The sequence below is a fragment of the Narcine bancroftii genome, chromosome 13 (genome assembly GCF_036971445.1).
Source record: "Narcine bancroftii isolate sNarBan1 chromosome 13, sNarBan1.hap1, whole genome shotgun sequence".
In the NCBI taxonomy this organism is placed as follows: Eukaryota; Metazoa; Chordata; class Chondrichthyes; order Torpediniformes; family Narcinidae; genus Narcine; species Narcine bancroftii.
The window spans coordinates 36,086,605-36,109,497 of NC_091481.1; the positions used below are offsets into that span (position 1 = coordinate 36,086,605).

The window sequence follows — 22,893 nt, forward strand, 5'->3', positions numbered from 1 at the left end:
TAAGGAGTGTGCACGTTCTCCCCGTGTCTGTGTGGGTTTTCCACGGGGGCTCCAGTTTCCTCCCACCATTCAAAACGTACCAGCAGTTACTTGGGTGTAAGTTTGGCGGCATGGACTCATGGGCCAAAATGGCCTGTTACCATGCTGTATGTATGTCTAAATTACAGGGAGTTCTGTAAATGAGTCAAATTACATGATTTTAAGGCAAATCTAAGTAAAGCAGAAAAGAACAGATGGAAATGTCGACAGAATGAGATGAAGAGAATTAGAGGGGGCTCACTGGATTATATACACTTGCAAAGAACCGCTGGGACTAAGGGCTTGTTATCTATTGTCATGCTGTTCAAACTCTGTCATCGTTTCCTACTATTCCTTTCAGCTTCATGGATTTACCTTGTTTCCTCATGAAATCATCTGTGCTGTTTTGGCTCACCTATTCCCTGTGATATATTCCAGATATGTACCACACCTTGGACAAAAAAAAATGTACCCGAGTTTTCTGTTTCATTTATTGCCGAACCAAGTTGTTGATCACAATGTTTTGTGGAAATTTGTTACCGTGAATGTGTAATATCCATTCAGTGGGACCTTCTGTGACTTTACGCTCACAATAAACATCTCTTTTAGCACTTTACAGTAACGTCAGAAGGGAGGTTTAGCAATCTGACCAGGCAAAATGCAAAGTGTGAGATGAGGAATGCCAAGAACAATGAGCCTATTTGCCAGGCCAATTACAACTCCCAGTGCATCTGCAAACTGTCTGAAGAAATCTTCAGTCGGCTCTACAGTCACACAGGTACAGTGCAGTCGGATGAGGTCAGGGTGGGTTTCATCTAGCTGGGCTAACCAATCTGTCACTATCCCCTTTGCAACACAATGTAAACTTCATTAGACCAAATTACTTGTGTTTCCAGAATTCCTTGGTGGCCTATTGATTGTTGAGTGCTGATAATTCACATGAAGCTGCACCCATTCAAGATCTGGCTTGAACAAATCTAGATAAAAATAGATACTGTCTCTATCTGTGAGCCATTTTAATATACTTAATTGGTAGACATTTATTTCATGACATTTACTGCCCTCGGGTTAATTCCAATCAGTTGTCTGTGAATTAAATTTAAAATGGAATTACCCATGAGTCCATACCGCCCAATTTACACCCAATTAACTTCTACCCCCAGTACATTTCGAATGGTGGGAGGAAAGTGGAGCCCTCGGTGGGGGGGGGGGGGGTGGAAACATAAAAAAATCCTTACAGACAGTGCAGGATTTGAACCCCAGTCCTGATCGCTGCACCGCTGTAAAGGCGCGGTGCTAACTGAGATGCTACCCAATGCTGCCCCAAATTTAAGCCCACATTTAAGCCAGTTGCCCAGACTGGAATGAAATGGGTAGTTTATCAGGTGTTGCGAAGGTCTGTTTGCTCTGCCTTCCTTCTCCTGCCATTTTAACTGCCAGGAATCCAACAGGAAGGGAGCTGACCTGGGCAGATGAACAGTTGTAGTTCCACTGTTGTGTTACCAGCACCAATTTGTCACTTCCAGTTCAACTCTTGGGTTGGGAAGCCCATTGAATCCCAGCAAAAATGAGAAGCAATAAGAGTAGGCCCAAGAGAAGATTTTGTCATCTCTGGTGCTCACTCCCATTTTTGCTGCTCATGATAGGTTTGGATCACTTGCCCATATTATTTCATTGGTGGGAGATTGCAGAGTTCTGATCTGCTGAGGGATTCAGGTGATGGTTGCATGGAAATCAATTTACAAAGAAAAAAGTTTCCACTTATAAATCCCAAATGTACTGGGGGAAGAAGTTAATTGGGTGTAAATTGGGCGGTATGGACTTATTAGAAACAGAAGTACCTTCACAGAAAGAGACAAAAATTGAGAACAAAGAACATTTATTATACAACAATGCAAAGTTGGGTGCTTCCCCTTACCCTGGGAATACACACATACACTGGGGCTCACCCAACTTTTATACAGTTGATTTCAGTATAGGAATACCTTCCCCCTTACATTCTTCTGCCTCCTGGATGGGTTTGGCATTAGGCAATCCTGTCTGCCTACGTGTGAACTTGGAGGACCAGGGGGTATCCTGTCGTGCCCATCATGTCATTGTCCTCATTGTCCTTATTCACAAACCTGCCTTTGTTCTAATTCACACCTTCCCGACCCTCAGGGCTACAACCTCTTCATATGGAGAACTTGCTAATACTGTCTAGGGCTTACTAATTACATATGCAGAACCTGTTAATTCTATCTAGGGCTAGAAGACCCTTATCTTACTCATTACACATATATCTATACTAGTCTCCTCATCTTCATATTTTTATATCAGTTTTTACTCATCTCTCACAATCCTCACTTTTCTTTTAGATCAGTGTTACTCATCTCTCACAATCCTCACTTTTCTTTTAGCTACGCTTCGTGACTTCTCAACTGGAATGTATTACTTGTAGACTTGGTCTTTTTCCCAGCTGGTCAGTAAACAAACTGCAGTCTCAGCATAATCAGGCAGAATTAGGGAAACATACATCCTTTGGGTTAGAGTGTTCTGACGAGGGGTTCGATGAATTAAATGCTGCACACAAGTCTTTAGGCAGGGGAGCACCATAATGGACAGAATAGCGAGTCCAGCTGCTATAAGGGCAGTGGGTATCAGACTCCAGTTACCAATAAAAAGTCTAGTCCATCCTACACCGGACCAAGGTTGCCAAGTCTGAACCTGGGTATGGGAAGATTTTCGAACTCCTGAAGAAGTGTCTTTAACCGCGTGACCGTTGTGAGCTTTGTCATTAACCAGTCTTTCACAAACGCTGCCTTCAGCAGCCAACGAGGAATCGAGAGCCAGGCGGTTTTGTTGATTGTGGCTCGTATCTGTCATTTTTCTTCAGCCCCTAAATTCAGGGCCATTGCTGTCTGTTTGGTGATGATCTCCAAGGCTGCCTGGAGTCTGATTAAACGATTTAAATGCCAAGCAGCCCAAGCAGCCCTTAACGAGGTGGTGCTTAACATTCCGAATGTTTGTGTTACCCAAAGGATGCTTTACAGGAGACCAAGTTGGGGAGGGTGGTTTCTTATCATTTAACCTGTGAATTGCAGCTTGTCTGCGAACATTACCATAAGTATCACTGAACCTGTGAGTTCCAGCCTGTCTGTATATATTAGCATATGTATTAACTCTATCTCTGCTACATGCACAATCCTGACTAACATTCTGTCTGTCTTTGTCCCACCCTCTGCTTTGTGCTATCCCTTTAAAACTCCTCTTTTTAATACCTGTAGAGGCTAAAATACAAATCAAATCTACTCCTCTAATGCCGTTCAGTTCCCCTGGTCCATGTTGGAATCCTATATTAATCCATACCCCACTATGACTATACTTTATATCTGTGCCCTGTCTACATTCTAAAGGTAAATAATTGTCACCTCTGTGCCCCTATTCCAGGAGGACTTAATACATCGTGAGTAATTTAGTGATGTCCCAAAAATTGGGAACCAACAAGTAAACAATACAGTAAATGGTAAAAACAAAATTACAGCACTTTTTCCAGGCGTAGTGTAACTTTCAGATCAGAAGGATGAAGGACTGCACGCCAGGTGGAGGGTAGATTATCGATATCGTTAGTCTGTGGTTCAGTAGCTGGTTTAATTCGTTGGATGTGGCTCCATCCTTTTTCTTTCGTTCGGACGCCAGTGTCTGTAATTAAAAGTACACAATAGGGGCCATCCCAGACAGGTTTCAGTTGGTGATCTTGCCATGCTTTTACATATACCCAATCACCAGGTTTAATAGAATGAATAGGATACTCCGTCAGGACTGTCACCACTTTGATGGCTTCGTACATGAACTACAGCTATTTCCTCAGGTAATGTAAGAGCATCTAGAGATTGGACAATTAAGTTTTCATAGATCAACTTTTGTCCTTTTCCAGTTATCATTCCCCACTCTTTCCAGATCTTCCCAAAGGTGTGCACTACACCAAAAGTGTACTCTGAGTCTGTGTAGATCGTGCCCACCTTGTTCTCTAGACCCTGGAGAGCTCTACAGAGGGCATATAATTCACAAGATTGTGCTGACCAATGACCAGGAAGGTGACCGGCTTCAATCACTACTCTTTCTTTCCCATCCAACGATACCCGTTGTGGCGAGTGCCATCAATGCAACGAGAAGATCCATCAATAAACCACCTTTCACCCTCCTGTAAAGGCTCATCACTTAAATCCTCTCTAATTTTGGTCTGTAAATCTATTACCTCTAAATATACATGCTCTAACTCATTTATGGTATTGTCAGAATTTGGAGAAACCAAGAAAGCTGCTGGATTGTGTTCTTTATTTGTAATCAGGGTCAAATCATCCCTATCCATTAGGATCGCTTCATATTTTAAAATTCTAGAGTCTGTGAGCCACCTTCCAGCACGTTGTAAGAGAGTATTGCGGACTGTGTGAGGGGTGTGAACTATCATCGGGGCACCAAACGTAATCTTTCGTCCTTCCTCAACTAAAATAGCAGTGGCTGCGATGGCTTGCACACATTCTGGCCAACCACGACAAACAGGGTCTAAAACTTTTGACAGAAAAACAACTGGCTGTCTACAGCCTGCCCTCTCTTGTATTAGTACTCCGGTGGCTACACCTCCTTTCGCATTGTTATATAGGTCAAATGGCTTATTTAGGTCAGGTAAAGCCCACACTGGGGCACTAATAAGGCTCTTTTTCACCAAGTTAAAATCTTTAATCTCTTCCTCTGTCCAGACAACAGCTTCGCCCCCTAGAATTGTGAGTGTATCATAGAGAAATCTGACCAGGCTAGAATAATTTTCAATCCAGATTCTACAGTATCCCACTAAACCAAGGAATTTCCTAAGTTCTTGGGCATTCTTGGGAGGTGGGATCTGTAGAATACCACGTATCCTCTCTGGACTTATTTTCCTAGTTCCCTGACTTACCAGATGACCTAAGTATTTAACTTCTGACTGAACAAATTGTAATTTGGATTCGCTCACCCTGAGACCCTTATTCTCCAGAAAATTCAAAAGTTCAACAGTATACTGTTTAACTAATTCGTACGTTTTTTCCGTAATTAACAAATCATCAACATATTGTATCAACTGACAATTCTCTCTCCGAGGAGCCTCATCTAATATTTGTTCTAAGACTTGGCCGAATAAATTTGGTGATTCTGTAAAGCCCTGGGGAAGGACCGTCCACCGGTATTGATTCTTGCGTCCAGTAAAAGGATTTTCCCATTCAAAGGCAAACATGTCTCTGCTCTCTGTTGCTAACGGACAGGTCCAGAAAGCATCTTCGAGGTCAATCACACTAAACCATTTACTATGGGGATCGATTTTACCCATTATTGTATAGGGATTAGGTACAACCGGGTGACGGGTGAGAATAATTTTGTTCAGCTCCCTCAAGTCCTGCACTAATCGATAGGTACCGTCTGGTTTTTGGACAGGTGAAATTGGGGTATTAAAAGGTGACATACAAGGTTCGAGTATACCATCTTTCACCAACTGGTCAATTACTGGCTGCAGCCCCTTTCGGCCAGCAATAGGAATTGGATACTGTTTTCGTCTAATTACTTGTTCAGAATCTTTTAAAATAACTAACAGGGGAGGAATATCTAACACTCCTCTATTGCCTCTTTCTGCCCGTACTCCAGGATTTATTAGTTCTCGATTTTCCTCGCTTAATACATACAATTGAACCCCGATACCTGATTCCTGTGGTCTGGTGCCGATAGCCAATTGGTCCTGTAAATCTCGTCCTAACAAACAAACTCCAGCTTGGGGAAATAGTAAAATATCCTCTGTTATTACCTTTTCTCCCATTTGTATTCTTACATCTCTTAATACAGGGACTGTAAAGTCTCTTCCTCCTACTCCCGAAACTATCACTGTCCCCTCTATCCTAACACCCTCGGGTGGTTGTAAAATACTAGACCGGGCTGCCCCAGAATCTACTAAAAAAGGTAATCTTGTCACTGTGGGGTTCTATGCTTAAATTTACTAATGGTTCTCTGTGCAGCCCCACGGTGTGTATTGACTGAGAACCGTGACCCCCCCCCCCCCATTCATAATCTGCTTCCATCTGTCAGACTCTGGCTGTACCCAACCCTTAATTTAGTCTATGTGTCGTCTGAGTCCAGCATGTTTGTTAAATGAAGTGATTGGAGAATCAGTTTATTACACAGCATAAGAATAAAGCTTAACAGAGCTCTGGTTCAGTCGTTAGTTCATAGGTCACCTGCACAGTGAGCTATTCCCTAAGACTGACCTCTACTGTCCAGTCTCTACAGTTTATATAGCTCAACCTAATCATACAGAACAAAAGTTGGCTTCCTTTGCTAGATTTCTTGTATAAGATTTATCACAAGTAATTTCCTGCTCTGCAGTTATCTGGGATGTAGAGCTCCCATCTTTTTTAATCCTCAAGGTCAGAATATCCTGTTGTTTTGATCAGAAATCAATTCATACCCCAGATATTTCTAATTATTTCTTTGTTCTCATCTGGCCATATTCTTCTGTTCTACTAAACACCTCCTTCTGTCTTGGCTTCTTACTGATTCCATTCTCTCTTAAAATTACGCACCTCCGTACTAGTCAGGGGCACATTTACAAAACCGAGACCCCCTCCCATGGAACTGCCCGTAAAGGTCTCATCCAGTTAATTTCTGGCTTATCCTCTCCTTTATAATGTCTAGATTCCTGCTCTCCGGGAAATGAATCAAAGGTTCTGCCCTTCCCTCCCGGAGGGTCTCACACTGTTTTGAATCAAAGTCTCCTCCCTCTCTTGTCAATTGAGGTGGTAATCTAGTACTTTGTGAACAGGTCATCATACCACCCCTACTTTTTTTTCCTTTCTTTAGCTGTGGGGGAGGAGGGGAAGGTGCAGAAGGGTAGAGCATAGGAGAGAGGGGAAAGATAGGAGCCGGCATAGAAGGTGCATAAGGTGGAGGAAGGGAATGTAACACATCCCATCCTTGTGTTTCAGGGACAAAAGGTTCCTTATCTTTCTTGTTCTTGCATTCCTTTTCATTCAAAACCAGTTGATCAAACGATCCCCTGAGCCAGCAGGCTGCATATTCCCTGCTCTCAAGATTATCTCTTTGGTTTTGATAGAGCCAGATGTTCAATGCCTGACACATCCAGTCATCCTCAGATCCGAGCTTTGGCCAATATACTGAACTCCCTTTTATCGGACTTTTAACCTATTCCAAACAGCAATACCTGACCATGGTCACTTTGTCTTTCCCACGGGTTCTCCCCGCACCCCAATCAGATAACATTAATCCTAACGGACTTTGCTTGGTTATCTGATCCTCCCATCCTTCCTTAGGACTCTCTTCCTTACTATTCACACCTCCCATACTGACAGGTAAGTAAAATTTCTCTTACCGAGATCCAGTAGCTAGTTCTAGCGTGCTTCCTTAACGTCCTCTCATTGTTTGTTCTCAGTGCCTCTTCTCGGATATCACTCGCTTCATCCACTGACCAGTCACCCTTCGTCCGTGAGTCCAGCTGAATCAGCTGGGGTGCACCTACCCCCGTCGTCGGGCACTCTGTCAGTGGAGGGAGTGGGATCCCGGACAAGCCCCCCCCCATTTGTTAGAAACAGAAGTACCCTCACAGAAATTACTCGAGACAAAAATTGAGAACAAAGAACATTTATTATACAACAATGCAAAGTTGGGTGCTTCCCCTTACCCTGGGAATACACACATACACTGGGGCTCACCCAACTTTTATACAGTTGATTTCAGTATAGGAATACCCTCCCCCTTACATTCTTCTGCCTCCTGGATGGGTTTGGCATTAGGCAATCCTGTCTGCCTACGTGTGAACTTGGAGGACCAGGGGGTATCCTGTCGTGCCCATCATGTCATTATCCTCATTGTCCTTATTCACAAACCTGCCTTTGTTCTAATTTACACCTTCCCGACCCTCAGGGCTACAACCTCTTCATATGGAGAACTTGCTAATACTGTCTAGGGCTTACTAATTACATATGCAGAACCTGCTAATTCTATCTAGGGCTAGAACACCCTTATCCTATTCATACTGGCTTTATTCATTACACATATATCTTCAGCGCTTGACGTCCTGCTTTGCGGAAACTGCCAAAATGTTTGGCCTGGAAGTCAGCCTGAAGAAAACTGAGGTCCTCCATCAGCCAGCTCCCCACCATGACTACCAGCCCCCCCACATCTCCATCGGGCACACAAAACTCAAAACGGTCAACCAGTTTACCTATCTCGGCTGCACCATTTCATCAGATGCAAGGATCGACAATGAGATAGACAACAGACTCGCCAAGGCAAATAGCGCCTTTGGAAGACTACACAAAAGAGTCTGGAAAAACAACCAACTGAAAAACCTCACAAAGATAAGCGTATACAGAGCCGTTGTCATACCCACACTCCTGTTCGGCTCCGAATCATGGGTCCTCTACCGGCACCACCTACGGCTCCTAGAACGCTTCCACCAGCGTTGTCTCCGCTCCATCCTCAACATCCATTGGAGCGCTCACACCCCTAACGTCGAGGTACTCGAGATGGCAGAGGTCGACAGCATCGAGTCCACGCTGCTGAAGATCCAGCTGCGCTGGATGGGTCACGTCTCCAGAATGGAGGACCATCGCCTTCCCAAGATCGTATTATATGGCGAGGTCTCCACTGGCCACCGCGACAGAGGTGCACCAAAGAAAAGGTACAAGGACTGCCTAAAGAAATCTCTTGGTGCCTGCCACATTGACCACCGCCAGTGGGCTGATAACGCCTCAAACCGTGCATCTTGGCGCCTCACAGTTTGGCGGGCAGCAGCCTCCTTTGAAGAAGACCGCAGAGCCCACCTCACTGACAAAAGGCAAAGGAGGAAAAACCCAACACCCAACCCCAACCAACCAATTTTCCCTTGCAACCGCTGCAATCGTGTCTGCCTGTCCCGCATCGGACTGGTCAGCCACAAACGAGCCTGCAGCTGACGTGGACTTTTTACCCCCTCCATAAATCTTCGTCCGCGAAGCCAAGCCAAAGAAGAAAATAATATATCTATACTAGTCTCCTCATCTTCATATTTTTATATCAGTTTTTACTCATCTCTCACAGACTCATGGGCCGAAACTGTAATTCCATTTTAAATTTAATTCACAGACAACTGATTGGAATTAACCCGAGGGCAGTAAATGTCATGAAATAAATGTCTACCAATTAAGTATATTAAAATGGCTCACAGATAGAGACAGTATCTATTTTTATCTAGATTTGTTCAAGCCAGATCTTGAATGGGTGCAGCTTCATGTGAATTATCAGCACTCAACAATCAATAGGCCACCAAGGAATTCTGGAAACACAAGTAATTTGGTCTAATGAAGTTTACAGTGGGGGGGGGGGGGTGGGGGGGGACCTGTCCCCATCTCATCCCATTCATTTTCCAGCATTATCACCAGACTCAGGTAGGGAAGTGTCTGAGTTAAACAGCCTGGCACCCAAGGCTGTACTCTTTCCTAGAGTTAAAATCAGTCCTTAAAATTGCCCTGCGAGATTTTAATCCACTTTTCTTGCCTGTTTCATGCAGATCCAATCCTCATTGAAGCATCTATTAAATTAACATCCCTGAGGATCGTCACCAGAGCCAAGCTGAATAATTGTTTTAAGATCACCACATCCTACACAAACAATCCGTAAGTTGATTAGCTTTTGTGCATAAATTGGAACCTTTGAATTACTAGACAGAAATACTCATTAAGAAGACAAAAAGGGAACAATTTCACAAAAAGATCCATAAAGTTACATAATCCTATTTCTAAAGCCTTTCATTCCCACTGTTGTTATTATGGGAATGTAGGAACTTTCTCACTTCTTGGTGGAATGAAGTAACCCTTGAACAAGGTCCAGTTGTTTTTTTAGAACGTCAAGGGCTTAGTGAGTGGGGAGGAACATGCCTGGAGAATGGATTGTATTCTTGATGGTTCTACTGTCCTTTGGTCTGAGATATCACAGTCCTGAGCCATAGTTCAATAGATACCCCAGGGTTAGATAGCACTGGTTGAGGACAACCAAGACTCAGTGGGAGCATTCATGGCTCAGTGTTGGATAGTTTTGAATCCATCTGACACAGAGGCATGAAAAGGCTCCAAAACCCACTCTGGACACAACCGATAGATTGACGTTTCAATGATCTTTGTAAGAAGCTGTTCTTAAAAGGCTCTGTAGGAAGGAGGAAAGGGGTGTTTACTTCATGGGCCAGTTAAATATTCTGGGATGTCCAGAGTGTATGAAATTTGGGATGTAAGTGGAGACTTTTTTCTTTGTAAAGTGGGATAACCTGAGAGCCAGACTGGGATAAAAACAGAATAAGCTGAGGATTTTCATCAGGACAGGCGGCATCTGTGAAGAGAGAAATAGAGTTAATGTTTCAAGTCAATGACATTTCATAAGAAATTTCATTTTTTTCATACATTTCATAATTATCCTGAAATATTAACTCATTAAGTCACTGATAAAGCCCACAGTTGTATCTCGTACTGTCTTTACCCTACTTCCTCCTCAGGATAGTCCTTCTGGTCCTCATTTCCCACCCCACCTCCTCCTCAGGCACAGCTAGGACAGTCCCTCCGGTCCTCATTTCCTACCCCAATTCCTCCTCAAGCACAGCTAGGACAGTCCCTCCGGTCCTCATTTCCCACCCCACCTTCTCCTCAAGCACAGCTAGGGCAGTCCCTCCGGTCCTCATTTCCCACCTCTCCACCCTCCGCATCCAACACATTATCCTCTGACTCTTGTGCCAACTTCAGCCCGATCCCACAACCAACCTCATCTTCCCCTCTTCACTCCATCCGTTTCTACAGGGTTAAGTCTCTCCAAGAGTCACCCACCCACCCTTTTCCCACTGTAATCAAAGAGAGTGCAGAACTTGTCCCTACAGTCCACCCAGGGCCACTAACAGACATTTCAGGTGAGGCAAAGCTTTATACACACATTGTCCAACCTAATCTTCTGCATTTAACATACTCGTTGTGGCCTCTTCTACATGGGTGAGACCAAACGCACATCAGTGACCACTTTGCCTGACATCTTGGCTCTGTTTGTGGATCTAAACTATTTAACTCCTCCACCCTTTCAAGAGTAAACTCGAGGAGCATCACATTATTTTTCTCCTGGACAGCCTGAAACCTAACAGCACGAACACTGACTTTTCTAATTTGAGGTCCCCACCCCCGTCTGATTCCACTGGGGTGGTTAGGTCAGGTGGACCTTTTGTGTGTTGTGATTTCTGTGTTTCTCTGCTGTTCAAATAGATCCCTTCTTGCCCTTTGTTCACCAGATGTTCTGAATGTGTAAATTCTGGCTGTCACTGGAGTGCAGTAGACCACAGGTGCTCTCCAGCTTGTAATGGAAATACAATACAGGTAACAGTCATCAGTGTTCTAAAATATCAGTACCACATTTAAAGAGAACAGGCAGGAAACTAATCAGATTATCTTTCCTTTAGGCCTGCCCTCATATCACTCGTGCAGAACAAGTTTCAAACACAGATCTTCACATCTTCCTGAAAGATGCTGAATTACTTAATGTAAGGCTTAAATATTACTCTCATATCTGTGCATGGGTCAAGATCATTGGAGATGAAGCGCTTAAAGTCTGTGGTTGAGGTTTAGTCTGTGATTTGAGTCCCACTTCACTCAGGAAAGAGCTATGGAGTAGAAGAGGGTTGTAAGAAGGATCATCTGTGGCTCAGCAGTAGCATAATCACCCCTGAGCCAGCAGATTCTAGTCCCTTATCCTTGAGCACATAATCTAGAATGGCAGGTTCGAATCAGAATTTATGGTCAGGAGCATGTCACAAAATTCGTTGTTTTGCGGCAGGATCACAGTGCAAATATTTCTATAAGACATCTTACAAAATAAATGCAAATACTGCAAGAAAAAGACAAAGTTAGGGAGATTCATTGATCATTCTGGAATCTGATGGCAGCGGATAAGAAGCTGTCCTTGTGCCGCTGAGCACTTGTCTTCAGGTTCCTGTTCCTTTTCCCTGATGGTAGCAGAGTGATGGCCTGGGGGGTGGGGGGGTCTTTGAGGATTGAGGCTGCTTTTTTAAGACACCGCCTCACGTAGACGTCCTCGATGGAGTGAAGTCTGGTGCCTGTGATGTTACGGGCCGAGTTAACAAACCCCCTGGAGTTTATTCTTGTCCTGAGCGTTGGCACCTCTGTACCAGGCAGTGATGCCATTGGCCAGAATGCTCTCCACGGTACACCTGTGAAAGTTTATGAGAGTCTGCGGTGACATCATGTAGTTTAACTTAGGAGAGGTACTCATATTTAGATGTAATGTTAAACCTGGGCTCATCGTCCTTCTCAAGTAGGCATAACAGTTCCCAGGATGCTATTTTGCAGAAGGATATGGTATTTATTGTCCAACTAATGCCCATTAGAGCAAATGATCTGATCATTGAACTTGGGATTGTTTGTGGAGCCTTGCTGTGTACAAGTTCCCGCAAGGATGATTTCACATCAATGGCTGGTGTCTCTGAGGTTGTGAAAGGCACTGACAAGATCAAATGTGAGGAATTGTACCTGAGGAGAGCAAAAACACGTGAGAGAATGTGCGATCATTGTGGGGTGATGAGGAGAGTGGAGGGACTGAGAGATCGCAGGACAGGTAATGAAAGTTTTCAGGTTTGGGCTTGGAGATGGGGAAGTTGGTGACATCAGAGGGTGCAGCGGCATCAGGGCAAACAGACACTGTCAAGGGAAGGGGCAGAACCAGCTGGTACTTAGCAGTCATGGAGGGAGGAAAAGGGAGAAAGGATTGGACTGGCAATTAAGCTCGAGCCCAGAGATGGGCAAGACCCCGCAAAACACAGGCCCCTGTCACAAAATAGCTTGCTACGTTTCCAATGGATTAAGGTGGTTGAAGGGAAGAGAAATTGTTGTCTTTAATTGTGTAGAGAGTATCTTAATAATCAAAGCAAATTAAACCTTCCCTTCAAGTTCCCTTCCAAGTCTCACAATGTTCTGATATGTATTGTGTTTGGATGCTGGGGTAAAATCCTAAATTCTATACAGGTACTCCCTGACTTAACCATAATTCGGACCGAAGGAGCGGACGTATCTCAGAATGGACGTACGTCGGAAATGTGTATATTTGTTAAAAAAAATTTTTAAAAAGATTTATGCGGTTTATGTTGTATTTGACCAATTACCACAGAGATACGGGACGTGTAAGAGCCAAAAATGTGCATAATTACCTTGTTAGTTGGCGTCCCGGGGTCCATAGGCTGGGTGCAGCCATATTGATTCCTGCAAGCAGGCGCACGTATTCGGTTGGCGTAATCGCGGCGGAGTTGCGTATTGGAGTTCAGTTGGTGCATGCGTGAGAGTTAAGTGCCCTGACGATGTTGAATTCGCACCCTTAACTCCTGCATATGAGCCAACCGAACTTCAATACGTGAACCCGCTGTGCACGCACCAACCGAAGACTCGTGCTTGTGCACAGGAATCAAGATGGCCGGGCCCAGCCTCCGGACCCCGTGGCTCCGACTAACTAGTTAAGTACGCACATTTTGGCTCTTACACGCCCCGTATCCCTGTTATAGTTGGTCAAATACAACATAAACGGCATAAATTTTATATTTTCCTTTAATTTTTTTAACAGGTCGAAAGCCGCATAGGTCGCAAGTCAGGAAGCACCTGTACTGCCAATACCACACGTCCTGCAGCTCTTCAATTAATTCACTCACAGGGCAGGTGTTGACTTTGCCAATGACATTTATTGGTGCATTTCTAATGTGAATCTGGCACCAGACAGGCTAAAGGCAACACATTTCCTTCCCTTTATGACATTAATGAACCAGGCGGGTATATACAACTAACCAGAGGTGACCATTATGGGTGATTTATTTAATTACACAAACCTCAAACTCCCTAGCTGCTGTGTTAGGGTGGAAAGGAACATCTCACGTTCAATGGTCTAAGCATCTGCAATGCTAGGCTACCTGATATGGGAAAGGCCTCCCTTTGCTTGGGCAACTAGTGATCGACTGTAGTGGCAACATCCCAAGAAGAAATAAAAGGAAATGCCAAGTTTCCCAAACCCAGGCTTTTGTAAACTTCATTCACACATTGGGTAATCATCCTCACATTTTATATTTAGAAGTGGTAAAGATTATCAGCTAGCACGTCGCTTTATCATATAGGCTTAACTTTGAGCCACGTGCCCTGCAGATGTGATGAATATTGAACAACCCACTTCCTGTTTTAGTAAAGCTGGTTCCTCTTGCCTTTGAGCATAAGGATGAATTCTGCCTCACAAGACCGCCTTACACAAAAGTTAAAAGCTGACGTTCTTCTAAATCTGCTGATGCATCAGGATTGCTCGTTATTCTAACTGAAATACTTCACCCAGTATTCTGTTTGATTGTTTTTTAACCGATCTATTCACTTGTTAGAAAACAATTTGGTTTGCAATTCCGACTTATTAATATTAGAATTCCACAAGAGTGGAATGTACGCCCAATGGTGCATTCATAAGTAAATGAACTATGTGAGCAGTGAATTCTATAATGCAATGATGAAATATGCAGCGGTAATCACATGAACCACTGTCAAGCTTAGAGGTATTGGACCTGTAGACTGTGCAAAGGACCTGAGAGTCCTAAAAAAGTGGATTTGGGCTAGCGATTAAACTACTCGATGCCATCCAGAACACTGGGCATCTCCATTTTTGAATAAGGGAAATGTAAAATTTAAAGAGGCCAACATATTTTTTTTTCCCCAGGCTGCAAACGTCAAATACAGGGCAGGTTTTTGAAACAGAAGGCAGTCAGTGCCTGAAGCACGTTGACAGAAGAAGTGGTAGAGACAGACACGATAGGGAAGTTTTAAAAAATATTAGACAGACACATGGACAGGCAGAGAATAGATGGGAATAGTTTGGATTGGCATCATAGTCAAACTTGATGGGCTGAAGGGCCAGTTGCTGTGCTGTACTGTTAGAACTATACAACATTCCAGCACAGAAACAGGCCCCTTTGGCCCTTCTAGTCCGTGCCAAACCATTTTGTATGCCTAGGGCCACTGACCTGCACCCAGTCCTTCACCCTCCATACCTCTCTCATCCACGTACCCATCTAAATACTTATTAAATGTTAAAATTGAGCCTGCATTCACCACTTCATCTGGCAGCTCATTCCACACCCCCACCACTCTCTGTGTGAAGAAGTTACCCCGCATATTCCCCCTAAACCTTTACCCTTTCACTCTTAACCCATGTCCTCCGGTTTTCATTTCATCCATCCTCAGTGGAAAAAGCCTATCTACGTTTACTCTCTCTGTTCCCCTCATAATTTTAAACACCTCTATCAAATCTCCCCTCATTCTTCTACGCTCAGGGAATAAAGTCCTAACCTGTTCAACCTTTCCCTGTAACTCAGTCCCTAAAGCCTGGGCAGCATCCTAGTAAATCTTCTCTGCACTCTTTCTATCTTAACCATATAACCATATAACAATTTATAGTACAGTAACAGGCCATATCAGCCCTTCAAGACCGCACCGATATACATGAAACTCCATTAGTTCCATCTATCCACTCCCTTGCCGATAACCCTCCAACCCCCTCACTTCCTTGCTCATCTAACCTCCTCTTAAATTACAGAATCGACCCTGCTGCAACGACGTCTTTTGGAAAAGCATTCCACTCAGCCACTACTCTCTGAGTGAAGAAGCATCCTCTTATATTACTCCTAAAGTTTTTTCCCCAACCCTTAACTTATGGCCCCTCATTCTAATCTCCCCTACCCTCAGGGGAAAGAGCCTATTCACACCTACTCTATTCCCTTCATAATTTTAAATACCTCTATCAAATCCCTTCTCAACCTTCTAAACTCCAATGAATAAAGTCCCAGTCTACTCAATCTTTCTCCGTATTCAAGATACTGCAATCCAGGCAAGATTTTCGTAAACCTTCTCTGGACCTTCTCTACCTTATTGATACCCTTTCTTTAATTTGGAGACCAGAACTGCACACAATACTCCAAACGGCCTCACCAATGCCTTAAACAGACTCAACATCACCCCCCAGCTCCTATATTCTATGCTATGATTTATAAAGCCCCGCATGCCAAAAGCCTTCTTCACCACCCTATCTACATGGGAATCCACCTTCAAGGAACAGTGAACTGTTATTCCAAGATCCCTCTGTTCCTCAATCCCCTCCCCTTCACTGCATACATCCTATTTTGGTTATTCCTCCCAAAATGAAGCACCTCACACTTATCTTATTGATAGCTTTCCTGTTCTATGTTTAAAAATTGAAATTAAAAGCTACGAGAACAAAATGGTCCTCATGAAACAAGCAGATTGTTGTTAAAATCCATTTGATTCAGAAATGGAGGACAAACTGCCATCATTTTCTATTCCGGCCTAGATGTGAATCTAAGCACATACAGTGGACTCTATAGCTGTTCTGTTGCATCAAATTGCCCACTACAATGAAGATTGATCTAATTAATGGATTCAATAAAGATAAAGATTCATCCAGTTGAGTTAACCCTGCAAAGTTCTCCACAGGTAGGCTTCCACTAAAAGAGATTCATCACGAGAAAAACCCTACAGATGCTTCTGCCCACGTTCAGTACAGGTAGGAATGATTGCCATGTGGCACTCACTGCCGGAGAGGGAAGTGAGTAGATACAGTCGGGACCTTCCAAGTAATAGTATGAATAAAATGCGAAGGTTTTATTGAAAGAATGGGGTGGAGGGATGGAACTGATTGGATTACTCTTTGGAGATAGCTGGAAGACTGGTGGGCCCAATGTGTTCTGATTCAGTATAAATCTGGGTTTATCAGAGACATAATGCTGCATCTGTTAGCCTCAGTTTGACGGTTTGAAGATCATTTGAATTATCTTCAGAGGCCAGGTTCTGAGCAAAAAAGAATGGAACTATGGAAATGACTTTGAAGGGAGAGCAAACCTGGGCACCTCTAGAAATTCTGATCCCACTAAATCAATGCAATGGGGTCAGTACCTCACAAAGTGAGCTATGCAAAATGTTGAATAGCTTTAAGAATTGCACTGTAAGTGAGAGTTTCGTTTTATAATATCTTACAGAATTCTAGCCTGAAATGCATATTTGATAAGTTTGAATCCAATGCCACATGGATTAGTAGTTCGACCATCCAATGCCCCAGGCCTCCGGTGAGTTGACTTTCTTAAAATTAATTAAGCCTCTTTCTGTTCAGTGTGAATTTTTTATTCTTTCTCTATTAAATTGTCACCAACAAAATGTGGGCTAGTTCATAATTTAACTTTGGACTTCCATCAAATTAACATGCTGTATTGCTCTATTGAGACTAAACTATTTTGATTTTATGCTTTTGTCACATTACTGGTTCCATCAGCAGGGCCTTGTTTACAAGGGACATTTAAGGGCTTTTACTATTGCACTCTCTCTGTATTTTTCTCTCTCTGTATTGCACAGCCAGTTTGTTTACATTTCTTAATTTGTTTACATGTGTACGTTGTGTACAGTGAGGTCACTGGAACTGCAGTGGACATGATGAAATAACCACACAAGGCATTTTAGAGTAGATCAAATGGATTTACTCTTCATCATCCACAACCTTTTAAAAACCCGAATCACACGCTCGATGTGCGTTGATGTCATCACGTGCTGATGTCACATGGTCGGTTCGATGCCTCCTGGGAGTTGTAGTGCTGCTACATGCTCCCCGCCCCCCCACCTCCCCAAAACTGGCAGAAAAGTTTGCCTGCCTGTCTTTTAGGTTGACGACCTCTGCGACGCACTATTGGCTGTTGCAGTGGGGAAGACTTGTCCGCATGAGCTGCTTTAAACCAGTCAATAGGGACAGACTCCAATGTCCAAAATACAGGTCGACCTAGTTTGTCTGAGTATCCTATAAGGTCCTTTGTAGGGTGCCTTTAAAGGTTGGCCAAGTGTTCCCCTTCGAACAGACATATTCACAATTTTGGAGGTCTTCAGGCACAAAGAAAGACTGTTCACCATGTGATGATGCTGGTGTATGGTCAATTTTCCTACATTCTTCCTTAGCCTGCTCAACAGTTTCTTAGATCTTTGCTGGAGTTGTAATGGTGGGGGACAAATTCCCCTGGAACCCCCAATGGTGCGCCGTACATGAGCTCCACAGATGAAGCTTGGAGGTCCTCCTTTGGAGTTGTTTTAATGCCTAGTTTGGGGCATATAACCAAGCCATCAAGGCTAACCTGAGATGTTGATGAAATCTTTCCACCATTCCATTGGCCTGGGGATATAGGCATTCGTATGATGAATTCTTGTACCGAGCAACTGAGACAAGGCCGTCCACAGTGAGGAAGTAAATTGTGGTCCTCTACCCGAAGTAACATGCGAGACACCCAGGAACTGTGGAACGCCCGAGCACAAGTGTCTGTAGTGGCATCCACCATAGGTACAGCCTTGGGCCACCACATAAACATGTCTATTAATGTAAAAAGATATCAGTATTCTCTTGAAATATTAAGTGTTTCAACAATGTCTATGTGGACATGAGCAAAACACCAGGTACCTGCTGGGAAGGACTGCAGTGCTGCCTTCGTATTCTGCTGAACTTTTGCTTTTTGGCAGGCATTGCAGGACCTCACCATTTGTGTTAAGTCTTTTTTTTAAACTATGCCACATGAACCTGTCGGAAACCATACAAATGGTCAATCTAATTGATGGATGTGAGAACCCTTGCACAGAATTAAATACTCGATGTTTCATGATGCCAGAAGGAATCAGTTTGTGTTTAACAAACAACAAATCTCTCTCTGAAACCAACTAGAGCCTTCCTGAGCAGTTACCATTTACATTTTCACAAGAGCCTAATTAAAATTCATAAATGTTAAATTCTGTGCAATGTATGAGAATTGCCTGATACCGGTGAACTTGGAGGAGTGAGAAGTGAGATTGAACTGTGAATCAAAGAACTTTCCTGAATATATACACATTACATACACTTGCACTTAGAACTAGAAGGGGGTTAAATTAGATTAAGTTAAGTTAATAGTAATAAGTTGAAGTTAATCCTGTTTTTATGTTTAAAGAAAATTAAAAGCAACTTTTGTTTAAGTAACCATTTGTCTTGGTGAATTTCTATTGCTGCTGGGTTTTGGGATCCTCTGGACTTGTAACATGCGTCTGATCATTCCAATGCAGGTCGTCCTGGATTTTGATGCCAAGGTCTTTGGTCTGTTTGGTTTCATCAAGGGGTTACCCAGGATTTTGTATGATGTTTTGCCTGCTTCTCTCTTCCTGGTGACATGTATGGATTCCAGCATTTTCCTTGTGCAAGATGTTAGTCTGACTGACCAACATTTGCCTGCTTTCTATCTCAGATCATTATATTTGTAGTTTTCCAGTCTGTTGGGACCTTTCCAGGATCTAGGGAGATATGGAAAATCATAAACCAGTGCATTAATTTCTTCTCCTCCGCGAAGAAACACCGTAAAGATTGTCAGTCCCACTAGTTTGTCTGGAATATCATCACTCGTGATATTGATTGCTTCAAGTTTCTCCCTTCCTATTGCCCCTCGATCTTTTACTATTATTGGGATACAGTAAGGGTCTTTTGTCGTGAGGACAGATACAAAATACCATGATATTAATTCCTTTTCATTAAAGGGTTCACTTCACATGAAGGTTTCTACACTTTTCCTCATCATTGGAGAGCCATGACTTTTCCTTCCATATAAACATATAACAGTTACAGCACAGAAACAGGCCAGTTTGGTCCTTCTAGCCCATGCCGAACACCTTCTTGCTCCTAGCCCCATTGACCTGCACCCAGCCCATAAACTTCCATACCTCTGTCGTCCATATAACTTTTCCTTAAATATTGAAATCCAGCCCGCATCGACCACTTTGGCCAGAAACTCATTCCACACTCCCACTACCCTCTGAGTGAAGAAATTCCCCCTTATTATTTCCCCTAAACTTTTCCCCCTTCGATCTCAATACGTGTCCTCTTGTTTGAATCTCCCCCTCTCTCAATGGAAAAAGCTTATCCACATTTACTCTGTCCCCCTCATAATTTTAAAAACTCCTATCAAATCACCCCTCAATCTTCTACGCTCCAAGGAAAAAAGTCCTAGTTTGTTTAACCTTTCCCTGTAACTCAAACCCTGAAACCCTGGCAGCATTCTTGTAAATCTCTTCTTCACTCTCTCTATTTTGTTGATATCTTCTTATAATTTGGCGATCAAAACTGCACACCAACTTTGGCCCCACCAATGCCCTATGTAATTTCCACATGACATCCCAACTCCTGTACTCAATACTCTGATTTATGAAGGCCAACATACCAAAAGGTTTCTTCACCACCCTATCTACATGTGACTCCACTTTCAGGGAATTATGTACCAGATTTTCTAAATCCCTTTGTTCTACTGCACTCCTCATTTTTCTACTATTTAACGTGTCTGACCTTTGCTGATTAGTCCCACCAAAATGTAGCACCTCACACATCCATCTGCCACCTTTCAGCCCACTCTTCTAACTGGCCTATATCCCACTGCAAGCTGTGAAAACCTTTCTTACTGTCCACAGCACCACCAATCTTAGTATCATCTGTTTATTACTAATCCAATTTACCACCCTATCATCCAGATCATTAATATATGTGACAAACAAGAATGGACCCAGTACTGATCCCTGAGGCACTTTACTAGTCACCAGCCTCCAAATTGACAAACAATTTTCCACCACTACTCTCTGGCATCTCCCATCCAACATTGTTGAATCCATTTCACTACTTCAACATTAATACCTAATGATTGAACATTCCTAACTAACCTCTTATGCAGAACCTTGTCAAAGGCCTTACTAAAGTCCATATAGACAACATCCACAGCCTTTCCTTTGTCAACCTTCTTAATAACCTCCTTGAAAAATTTGATAAAGATTTGTTAAACATTATCTGCCACGCACAGAACCATGTTGACTACTCCTAATTAATCCCTGATTATCAAAATAATTATAAATTCCATCCCTAAGAACACTCTCCATTAATTTACCTACCACTGACGTCAGACTCACAGGGCTATAATTACCCGGTTAACTTTTGGAGCCTTTTTTAAACAGTGGAACAAAATGAACCACCCTCCAATTCTCCAGCACCTCCTCTATGGCTAATGATATGTTAAATATTTCTGTCAGACCCCGCCCCCCCTTAACTATTTCTACACTAACCTCCCTCAGGGTCCTAGGGAATATCTTATCAGGACCCACAGATTTATCCACCTTTATTCTCTTTAAAATAGCCAGTACTGCCTCCTCAATAATCTGTATATTTCCATGCCCTCACTACTAGTATTCCTCACTTCACCTGACTCAATATTCCTTCCCTTAGTGAATACTGAAGAAAAAAAACATTTAAAATATCCCCTTCTCTTCTGACTTCTCACATACCCTACCCCTCTGATCCTTAAGGAGCCTAATTTTATCCATCACTATTCTTTTACTTTTAATGTACCTGTAGAAACACTTTGGATTTATTTTTACCTTGCCAGCCAAAACATATCTCATATCTCCTTTTAGCCTTTCTAATTTTTTTCTTAAGATTTTTTTGCACTCCTTATATTCCTCAAGCACCTCATTTATTCCCTGCTATCTCATCTTATTGTACACATCTCTCTTCCTCTGAACCAAATTCCCAATATCTCTTGAAAACCAAGGCTCTCTATATTTTCTAACATTTCCTTTAATCCTCACAGTTCCTTTAATCCTCAAAATTTCCCCATTGTCAGGGGTCCTATTTTTTACACATTCAGTCTGGTCTAATTTCACTAATTTTGGTAAATAATTTGTTAGTCTGCTAATAACAAAGATATTGGACTATCTTCTTCTTTCTTTGGCTTGGCTTCGCGGACGAAGATATATGGAGGGGTATGTCCATGTCTGCTGCAGGCTCGTTGGTGACTGACAAGTCCGATGCGGGAGAGGCATGCACGGTTGTAGCGGTTGCAAGGGAAAATTGGTGGGTTGGGGTTGAGTGTTGGGTTTTTCCTCCTTTGTCTTTTGTCAGTGAGGTGGGCTCTGCGGTCTTCTTCAAAGGAGGTTGCTGCCCGCCGAACTGTGAGGCGCCAAGATGCACAGTTGGAGGCGATATCAGCCCACTGGCGGTGGTCAATGTGGCAGACACCAAGAGATTTCTTGTCAAATACTAGAGCGCCTCGGATGCCCCCCCAAAGTTCCTCAACATGGTTATCCAACTGCACGAAAACCAACAAGGTCGGGTCAGATACAGCAATGAGCTCTCTGAACCCTTCTCCATTGACAACGGCGTGAAGCAAGGCTGCGTCCTCGCACCAACCCTCTTTACTATCTTCTTCAGCATGATGCTGAAACAAGCCATGAAAGACCTCAACAATGAAGATGCTGTTTACATCCGGTACCACACAGATGGCAGTCTCTTCAATCTGAGGCGCCTGCAAGCTCACACCAAGACACAAGAGCAACTTGTCCGTGAACTAGTCTTTGCAAATGATGCTGCTTTAGTTGCCCATTCAGAGCCAGCTCTCCAGCGCATGACGTCCTGTTTTGCGGAAACTGCCAAAATGTTTGGCCTGGAAGTCAGCCTGAAGAAAACTGAGGCCCTCCATCAGCCAGCTCCCCACCATGACTACCAACCCCCCCACATCTCCATCGGGCACACAGAACTCAAAACGGACTATATGAGGATGGTAATAAAGGATCTTTTCTTTTTACTGGCATTACTGAAATTATACCCATTTTTCAAATTTCAGGTAGGTCTTGAGTTTCTTCCACTTGTTTTAATACTTCTAAAAATGGGTGGGATTAATAATTCTTTGAAGGCTTTATAGAACTCCGTGGGAAATCCATC

At 43.2% G+C, this 22,893-nt stretch overlaps 1 protein-coding gene across 1 annotated transcript in view; it reads left to right on the forward strand.

The window, feature by feature from the left end:
- Positions 1 to 22,893, forward strand: part of plxnc1 (plexin C1) — a 148,205-nt gene that overhangs the window by 53,184 nt on the left and 72,128 nt on the right. The window contains exons 6-10 of the mRNA XM_069908713.1: positions 628 to 796; positions 9,584 to 9,689; positions 11,333 to 11,417; positions 11,501 to 11,581; positions 17,123 to 17,209. Coding sequence (XP_069764814.1) covers positions 628 to 796; positions 9,584 to 9,689; positions 11,333 to 11,417; positions 11,501 to 11,581; positions 17,123 to 17,209 — 528 coding nt within the window. The remainder of the gene's footprint in view (positions 1 to 627; positions 797 to 9,583; positions 9,690 to 11,332; positions 11,418 to 11,500; positions 11,582 to 17,122; positions 17,210 to 22,893) is intronic.